The sequence below is a fragment of the Lathamus discolor genome, chromosome 7 (genome assembly GCF_037157495.1).
Source record: "Lathamus discolor isolate bLatDis1 chromosome 7, bLatDis1.hap1, whole genome shotgun sequence".
Taxonomy (NCBI): domain Eukaryota; kingdom Metazoa; phylum Chordata; class Aves; order Psittaciformes; family Psittacidae; genus Lathamus; species Lathamus discolor.
Genome location: NC_088890.1, coordinates 9,714,679 through 9,724,433, shown reverse-complemented (window position 1 = coordinate 9,724,433; position 9,755 = coordinate 9,714,679). Strand labels below are relative to the sequence as shown.

Here is a 9,755-nt window from a genome sequence, read left to right as displayed (position 1 = left end):
CTGGAGCTGCTCCCCATCCCCATCCCACTGCAGCCTGGGGATGCTGCAGGAGCCTGGCCGTGGGCTGAAGCATCACTCAGCCAGAGAGGGGGAGGAAGATGCTATATGCTTTCCTAAGGATTTAAACCCGCCTGGTAAAACACGCTGAGAGTGCATGTACGGGGTTGTGTTCAGCAAATGTGCTGAGAGCTCACTTGAAGCTACTACAGAAAAATAGAATGCCAGGATATGAAAGGTGAAATGTACTTGGCGATGACAGGGAAAAGATCAAGTTTACATTTGAATGTGAATTTTGTATTCATTCCCAACCCGTAAGGCCAAATCATATTACCCTTTGCATGCAGGCCTTGCTCCTGCACACTCCCTGGCTGCAGATACGGGAGGCGGCATGAGCAAAGGCAGGCTCATCTGTCTGCAGCCACTGGATCCCACTGCCACCGAATTCATGGGAAAGCGCTCACTGCCTTCAGCAAGAGCTGCCCTTCACCGCAGCCATCCCACCCAGCAAAGGCTGTGGCACGGCGAGCTCCATGTTATGGAATAAAGGGGAGTGTAGGTCTTCAGTGCTTGGTGCATTACTCTCTAAAAGCATCCTTACTTACTTGGGTCTTTCGTTTAAAGCGCTGCTTCCCATCGGTTTCCTTCATTTTCTTCATCTATTGCTCCATCTGCACTTCCCCTCCCGCTTTCCATTAAGACGCAGTCAGAAAACTTTATTTACAGGTATTTCTTAACAATAAAAAATCCATGCCACAAGCATGACCTTGTGCGTTACAGAGCAAGAAAATTGCATTGGTGTAAAAGACTAAATGCAACCTGCGGTAAACCCAAAGCAAAAGCTTAGCCTCAGGGGACTCTGCAGGAGTTCCTCTGTTAAACCCCATGGAGTCCAGCTGAAATCCGACAGGCCTCCCTTCGGAGAAGCTTTAGAGCACACTCAGCAAACGCGTTATTGCACAGATTCCCTGGCCCTGCAGTCATGTCTGCTCCCCTGACTCCTGCTGACCCGTATGCACAGCCTTGCAGGAGCAAGGCACATGGAGCAGAGCTGGGCAAGGGTAGGGGCACCCAGGTGTTAATGTTGCCCCGTGGGAGGCTTGTCCCCAGCCCTGTCCCCACTGCTCCCCTAACCCATGATGGCAGGACTGCCCTGCTCTGTGTTGGCAGTGCCACTGGCAAGCCCGGGCAGCACTGCACAGGGATGCAGGGATACAGGGATGCGGGGATGCAGGGAGAGGGCTGCCTCTGCCGCGCAGTACTTCAAGCAAAGCAAGTATACCCGTGTTGAGAGCGTGGTGCCTGCTGCTCTGCCCCAGCTAGATGCTGGCATCCTGTGGGGTTCCTGCTGCAGGAGGAGGTGGGGCAGTGCCCAACGCTGTGTGCCAGGGCGGCATCTATCACCCTGCCCCTTGCATCCAATGCGAACATGGCACACCTGCCCCAGCAGTGTGGATAGCTTGGGGCAGAACAAGTGGTGGCTTTTAGTGGTATCTAAAAGCCACCACTGTCAGTGATTTGGGAGCTTGGGAATGGGTTTCTGGTGTCTAGTGCCAGGCAGCACTGAAACCTGGACAACAGCAGTCCTCCCCTCCCTCCTGCCTCAGTTAAATAAGATATATCTCTATATTACCTGTACATGCTTACACAGACATATGTACACCTATTTATATAGAACCCCCCTTGCTTGTCCGAATCCCAGCTTTCCACAGGGAAGGCAGCACGGCGGCAGCACAAGGTGATGCCCTCACATCATGGATGGCTGCATGAAGCTCCTCTGGCTCGTGCTCTTGCAGCTGAGGACAAAGGAGGAGGAGTTGCTCTTCTTGCTGACGCTCAAGTCGCACGCCGGCTGCGACTTCAGGTAGTGCGTGGAGCAGCAGAGGAAGCGCCGCATCAGGTCGTGGAAGAGGTGCCCCGTGTACAGCATGTAGATCCAGGGGTTGCAGCAGCTGTTGAGGCTGGCCAGGAGCATGGCGATGATGAAGGGGGAGGCTGCAAGGCAGAAAGGACATCAGCATTAGGGCATGGTGCAGGGGGTAAGAGCCAGCACCTGGGGAGGTAGGCACCAGGCACACACCACCAGCATGACATATCCTCCCATGCCAGGGATGGGCTGCCCTGACTGTAGAAACACTATGGTTGATGCGCTGGTAAAGAAGAGATGATGAATAAAAAGAGAGAAGCAAGTTTTGGTTTAAGCAATTTGGGTTTAAAGGTTTTTTCCCCCAGAAAGGCTGCAATTCTCCTTCAGCTCCTGCTCTGCTTGGCATTACCCTAGAAATGCCTCACAAGAGGCAGAGCTGCTCCCAGCATCACCTGCACAATTTGCCCATATCATGCCCAAAGTAGGAAGGAGGGAGCATGGCCTCTTGGAGTTGCCATAGCAAAGAGTAGGACGGGAACAAACATTTTTCCCACCAGCAGCTAATTCGGGCAGACTGGCAGCTTCCATCTGCTCGGGCTGTGGCGAAGCCACTCTCTCCCCTGGCCCCAGAGCATCCCCTGCCCCTGGGCTCTCCCAGCTACCAAAACCCAGCCAACAGGACAGTGCCTGTTAGCCCTGCCCCATCCATGCACCTTTGCCCAGTGCTATCCCAGCCCTCGTGACCGGCAGAGTTTTTCTTTCCCCCAGATTAGTTTTTCCTATAGGATGCTCTGCCAGCGAAAATGACAGCCATTCCCATTTCAGTAATGAAGCCTGGCAGCATGGCAATGGCTCCTGGCTGCAAGCGTGGTGCTGGGGACAGTGACAGCAGGGCGCCAGGACCTCCAGTCCCCAGCTCCTGCTGCTCTTCATTCCCAGCCCACAAAGTACCCAACTGTCCCACCGGAGAGGTCAGATCAGCACCACCAGCTGGGCAGGGGATGGTGGGACTCGCACCCTCATGGCAGTCAGACAGGAGCAGGGAACTTAGCTTTTATTCTGCCCGTCCTCTCATCTCCTTGTGCCCTCAGGGGACAGCAGCAGTAAGGATGAGTATAAGTGTTTGGCTGTTTCTGGTCTCTTTCTGCCTCTGCAAAACTTCACTTGCAGTTTTTAAACTAGAGGAGAAGCATCAATAATGAATGCTACATTCCAGATTCACCTTTAGCCAACTCATGAATAATTCCTGCTCTACTGATGTCTGGTCCAACCACTTTTAATTTCAAGCATAAGCTAAAGGAAATCCATGGGGAATGGTTTACAAATCCTAGGCGCAGGACCTGAAATACATCACAGCAATTGTACCCACTAAAAAATCCCTAGCCACGGCTGACGGCTCTTCCCTCTCTGCAGGAGATAAATTGAATTTCATGGAGCATACAGCAGGGCAGGTTTTAAGTGTGGATCTCCCCCTGCTCTGGCAGGACTACTGGAGAACCCCGAGAGGTGCTGCAAAGAGCAAGCTCTGTCCCTTATATATGTTCCCTCTCCCCATGCTCTGCACATCCCCCTGTGTGGGTCTGTGGATGTCCCGCTGTCAGGAAGGATCAGCGGAGGCAGAAGGCTGTGCCAGGGAAGTGCTGTGGGACTTCTGCTGCCAACGCTGCTACAGCAGAGAGATGAACTGAGGACTGTTCACTAATTCCCACAAACAGAGAGATGCCATCACTCACAGCCCACGCTTCAGGACACCAGCTCCCAAGATTAAAGGATCAATATAACAGTTACACTGCTTCACAGCCTTGCTATTACCTTCATGGATGCTTTAAGGCAACTCTGACTCAAAGCTCAAAATGCCACACGCAATGCATACTATCTGTAAGGTGCCTGCAACAGAAACCTTGCTCTAACCAATGGTCTCATAGATCCTTCATAAAGATCCCTGATGCTGAAGCTGGCACCTGATCCATAACCTACAGCTCCAACCTACACTTACAGGGGCTGTAGGTTTGCATGGCCAGCAAAGGTGGAGATCACTGGGTGCAGGGCAGAGCGACAGCAGGGCTGGGGGAGACAACGACTAGGGCCAGGCAGGTGGGCAGCAGCATGGGACCCCAGCCCCATCCTGACACTGGCACAGCAGGGGCAGGGGTGCATCTTCTGTGCCTCACTTGCCTTATTTCACTGAAGCTGTTTTGTGAAGAGATGAGGACTCGTGTATAAAGCTACTGGATCGGTATCAGCAGAGTGAGACCTCTCTGATCATCACTTCGCTAGCTCAGAAAGGAGGGCTCCCTCTGTTTGTTTTCTTTACAGTCTTATCTCTACCCCCAACACATGCGAAACTGCACCAGACTTCTCACCCTGCAGAGGTGAAAGCACAGCCCTGAGCAGCACTGGAGTTGTACCCACAGCAGACCAAGCACCGTGCATCCCTCTGCTAATGCCCAAGATCTGCATCTCACCACGTTGCAGGATGCAACGCACACAAAACCGCAGGGCCCCTGCTCAGCATTAATTAGGATTCAGTAAGGTATAAACAGACTCATCCTTGTCAGGGACACTCTCGATGACATCCTATGTGGACAAAACTAAACGTCTGCTAAGTAGGTGACCCTCCCTCACACAGCCTTTCTGATCTGCCCATCATCTCCCAGGGTGCAGCCTGACAGTGCCTGAGCACCCTGCCCACCAGCTTCCATTCCTCTCTGATGCTATTGCCCATGCAGGCTGCGGAGCCTACAAGATAAGAAACAGCCAGGCACCCCACCACACTGCCCAGCCGAGGCAGCCTGAGCCTCGGGGCAAAGGGAAAAAGATGCGGGATGCAGGACAACACCGTCTGGAACGCTGCAGGCAAAGCCTCTTTCTTCTGCAGAGAGGTCTGACCCTGCCATCCCTTCATGCCTCTGGGCAAACAGTGAGGAGGAGGGTGGGCCTGGGAGGAAGGGCTGGGGTCTCCTGGCTTTTGCTATCCATAATAACCCACCCGAGGCTTTTCCTCCTTGCGCCCTGAACGCCAAACTCCCACCCTTTACAACAGACACGGGCTCCTGAGCAATGGAAACGTGAAGGAGAGAGGAGTTTGTTACAACTCAGCAGGTCTGGAGCTTTCCTCTCAACCTAACAGCAAATCAAAAGGCACAGGGCCAGTTGCACAGGGTGAGGAAAGGAGCAGGAGGTAGGGTGAACCCCCGGCCATCCCCCTGCTCCGCGCCGCAGGAATCAGCAGAGCGGCAGAGGTTTGTTTGCTGATGAGTCAGGCAAAAGCCCTCGAGATCGCATGTTTAAAATACAGCAAAGGGGGGAGACGCTGCTGCACCCCACGGTGAGCCGAAAACTCGAAGTTTAAACAGCCTAAATCAGGTGGAAAACGAGACGGCCGCGGGGTGAACGTAGGGCGGCTGCAAGAGCTGTGCTCCTCCGCCTGAAACAAAAAAGCAGAGAGGCGCAAGAAAGGCGAAGTAAGCCTGCCTGGCTCCTAGCAGCTTTGACCCAGGAAGACAAGATGCGCGCAGGCTGCAGGAGACATCAGGTTCTCCCACAGACAAGGTTAAAGGGTGAGGGTTAGAGCTCAGGGACAGGCTTAAAGAAGGGAAAAGAGTTCCTAGTGTAAGCGAACTGTGCCCTACACTGTGAAGCCCTTTGCTGTGGCAGGGCTGCTGGGGGAGCCAGGAGGGGGCTGCAGCTCCTCACCCCTCTTTGGCATCACCAGAGTCAGTATCTCTGCTGAGCTTGGTAAGCATCCCAAAGAGCTGCCATCCCTGGAGGCGCTTTTTCCCTTTCTCCCACCTCACAAAGTTGTTCAGAGTTTTTCTTCTAAGCTTTCCCGAGCAGTTGTCCTTGCAGGTGCAGAGGGACCATAAGGCACCTCCACCGGGTGACAGCACAGACTTGCACAGCTACAAGCGTGTGAGACTAATGTATTTTACTCTGCCTCAACCTTAGTGATGACAGGGGCAGCCAGCGCCAAGTGTAAGAAATGACAAATCAGTGACACCACATCCTTTAGGAAAAGCCTTTGCTCATAAATCAGTGGCTTTCTGCACAAACCATGCTCCGGTCAGAGATAAAGTAACAGCAGCATGGTCCAGGGTGGATGGAAACAGAAGAGGAGAGGGAAAAGAGGGCAAAAGAGTAGAAAGCAAAGAAGTCAGTGAGGACAAAACAAGATGAAGAAAATTCAGGCATCAATGCTGCTGTTTTCTCCTGGCTCGTCCCAGCACCCGCGTGGGCAATCAAACCACCACAGACCTCAGAGCACCCCAGAGCGCTGAGCTCACACCCCTGGGGACAGTGAAAAACCTCCCTGGCCACCACAACCACACGGCTTGACCAAACCTGAGCTGTGGTGGCCCTGAACCTGCCAGGGCTCAGCCAGCCCTTACTTCCCCGGGGGAAGCTCAGGCACAGACACTGCTGCACGTTGGGTGGGTTTTCCATGTTCGGGACCTTTTCCTGCATCCCTCCCAGCCCCCTGAGACCCAGCTCGGAGCAGAGGTTCTGGCTGTCACTTGCAGCCTGTGAGTCTGCGGCTGGTGTCCCTGTGGCCACTGAGCTAAGCAGTCCATGCAAACACAGGGCTATGGGAAGGGAGAGGACGTACCTTCCTGCGGAGCATTCGTGTCCCACACAGACCACATCTGCACAAAGAAAAAGGGAGTCCAGCACACTATGAAAGCTAACACTATGATGAAGGTCATTTTGACTGTCCGGATCTTGGCTTTGGAGATGAGCCTGATGCTGCTGACCCTGGCAAATGCTGTCCCACTGTGGGAGCTGGAGCTCATGTTGGGCCCATGAGCTGTCTTAAGCTTCACGTTCTGCCAGATTTTGAAGCTGATCAAGCCATAGCAGATGCTCAGCATCAACACAGGGATGATGTAGACCATCAGGGTTATCCAGGTGACATAGGCTTTAAGCCCCCAGGGCTGGATAAAATCTGCCCAACAGTCATAAACCCCATTCCCTACATCCCTCAGAGAAAATATGTGGATCTGTGGGATGCTGACCAGCAGGCACAGCAGCCAGGTGAGGAGGACAGAGACCCGGTCGGCTCTCCTGTGCAGAGACCGCAGCGGCTGACAGATGGCCAAGCACCGGTCCAGGGACATCAGCAAGAGCATGTAGGTGGAAGCAAACATCCCCACTACCTGCAAGTACTTGATCAACCGGCAAAGGAAATCTGGCCCGTAAAACCTAAACGTGATGTCCCAGATGAGCTGGGGCAGCACCTGGAAGATGGCCACGACCAGGTCAGCGATGCTCAAGTGCTTCATGAAGAAGTACATGCGGGACTGCTTCTGCCGGGTGGTGTGGATGGCCAGCAGCACGCACAGGTTGCCAGTCAGGGCGAGGAACAGGATGAGGCAGAGGACCGTCACCTCCACCTTGGCCATGTCCTCGTTCCTCTTCAGGGGGTCCGTGGTGCTGTTCCTCCCGGAGGTCTGGTTCTCCATGCGGAGGCTGCCGTTCCCCAGAGAGCTGTTGATGGTCCATATGCTGCTCCCCGCGAAGTACAACTTCTCCATGGCCAGCTCCGTCCCACATAGAGCCCGGTAGCAGAGAGGGTGCGTGGCAGATCCTCTGCGAACGCGTCCCCGTTTGAGGCAGCCGTGTCCCCGCCGCGGCTCTCCTCGCCGGCGCTCACCTCGGCGGGCACGGCTGCTTTGCCTCCTCCCCCGGAGCGCCCGTCCGTCCCGGTCCCGGTGCCCGTGCCCTGGGCTGAGGGCTGTCCGCCGGCTCCACCCCGGCCCCTCCCCGGGCTCCCGACGTTCCCGCAGGCTCCTGCCCCCAGACAAAACCAAGGCGCGGGAGGAGAATCAGCGGGAATGGTCGGGACACGCCGGGTCCCCGGCGCAGGGCGCCCGTCCCCGCGGCGCTGCCGCCCCCGCACACCGGTCTCTGGCCCTTCCTTCCGCGCCCCATCCGCGCACCCTCCCCGCTCCCGCAGCCGCCGCGCCCCGCGAGCAGCCCCTCGGGGGTCCCGCTCCTACCGCCGGCCGCTGCCGTGCCCCGCGCCCGGGCGCGCCCGCCTGCGCTCGGAGCGGCCGCCGCGAGAGGGAGGGTCCACGGTGATGGGCGGGGGCTGGAGCAGCCGCTGGCGGGCGGCGTCCCCGGGACCCCCGAGCCCCCCGGGCGGGCGAAGCGTGGAGGGGTGGGAGGGCGCCCATCACCCGTCCCGGCCCCGGCACCCCCGCAGCCTCTGCTCTGCTCCCCGAGTTCTGCCCGCTCTGGCCTGGGGGTTCCGAGTGCCGCGGGGAGCTGCACTCTGACTGCTGGAGCCGGTCACGGCCGCCGCAGCACAGTCCCACTGTATCCGCCGGCACAGCCTCATGCAACCAGGAGGCTCCCGCTTGCATTGCTTGGCAGTTAAACAGCCACCACGAACTGGGATTTTTCTTTCAGGAGTATTTTAGAGTGTTATTAAACCATTCCTATGGAACAGGACGAGGTGGCTGTGTTTAACGTTGTTTGCAATCAGTGCCACTAGCTCGGCAGCACATGGCACTGTTTTTCCCGTGATTCCATCCCCCTAACAGAGCAGTAGGGATCTAAGAGTGCAGGCAGGAATGTTCAGGAGAGCATGGAACCACTTTATCTCCGCTCCCTGAGCCCAGCAGCCACTGGGTCACTCGCAGGCCTTCTAACTAAAAATCTGGCTCCTGGCTTGGCTGCTGCAGCCCCCAAGCTCCAAGCGGATCCAGCACACTGATGCACATTCCCCTGCGCTGCCATCCCCGGAAAGCCACATCTCCAGTTCTACTTAGCCGAGCCTTAGGCCTTGGATAAACATCCCTGCAGTTATTTTTAAAGATTTTGGGAACCTTGAGCTCCATGCAAGATGTAGAATGTTACATACTTTGGCAAGTTCTTCCCTCCAGGGTTCACGTTCTTCCTCCTTCAGGCAATAAAACTGCTGTGGGAATCACGGGGGATAACAGCTCACCATGTGCAAGGCTTTTTTTCATTGTTCTGCCTTTTCAGGAGAGTTCTGTAGGAGGAGGTGACTGGGTGAAATCCTGGCTCCAGTGAAGTCAAGGAGAGGTTTGCCTTTGGCTTCTGCATGACTCCTGTGGTGTCTTGCGGGGCACAGAATGGTGGTAAATGTGCTGTGGGACCTGTCTGGGGCAGCAGCACTGGTGAGACACTCACCTGAGGTGAGACAGAGCAGACACTGTTCCTGTTTACCCTCAGATGAGGCGTCACTTGTAATGACACAGGCACTAACTGCTTCACAGACCAGACCTGAACCTCTCCTAATTGCAGAAAAGAGGCTTATGCCAATTGTGTTACTCAGACGTGCAGCAGCCTAGTGCCTCAAAGCATGGTGTGTAACTGCAGAATACGTTTTATTGCAATAGTGAATCATCAATGCTAAGCTGTGAAAGAGCTCTCCTAGGATTCATCCTGTTTGTCCCCTTGCCAATGCCAGACTGTTCCCAGGGCTGCTTCTAACGCGTTGCCTGTTGTGGTTCAGAGGCGCAGGAGCGGCTCAGTGAGCCGCACACTGGTGAGGTAAAGGATCATACGCCTTGAGCCCTGAACTTTGGATTAAAAGGCTAAGTCACGGAAGGTTTTCATTAGTTCTCCTTTAAGTGTCTTGGCTGCAGTCTGGGCCCTTTGCTCACGTTGCGCTTGCAGCGGCAGGGTCCTCCTCTGCCTTGCTGGCAGCGGAGGCTGGATGGGAGCCCTGCAGCTGCAGTGGGGAGCACGGAGCTGGTTATACAAGGCACAGCCCAGCCTCACACCCAAAGGAGCGAGAGGGAGCGTCTCTGCTCTCTCATGGAAGGGGCTGCAGCGTTACCCCTCCGCACCCAAAGAGGGACTGAATTTCAAGCAGTGTAGATGCTGCTGTGTGCTTCGGGTGCTTGTGCGCCCACCAGCCGTG

At 55.6% G+C, this 9,755-nt stretch overlaps 1 protein-coding gene across 1 annotated transcript; it reads right to left on the bottom strand.

Annotated features, from left to right (window-relative positions):
* Positions 1 to 1,489: 1,489 nt before the first annotated feature.
* OXTR (oxytocin receptor) lies at positions 1,490 to 7,565 on the bottom strand. The gene is made up of 2 exons (XM_065687591.1): positions 6,471 to 7,565; positions 1,490 to 1,992 (listed from the first exon to the last, which is right to left on the bottom strand). The coding sequence occupies exons 1-2, from the start codon at positions 7,393 to 7,395 to the stop codon at positions 1,745 to 1,747; spliced, it is 1,173 nt and encodes a 390-aa protein (XP_065543663.1). The 5' UTR covers positions 7,396 to 7,565; the 3' UTR covers positions 1,490 to 1,744.
* Positions 7,566 to 9,755: the final 2,190 nt, after the last annotated feature.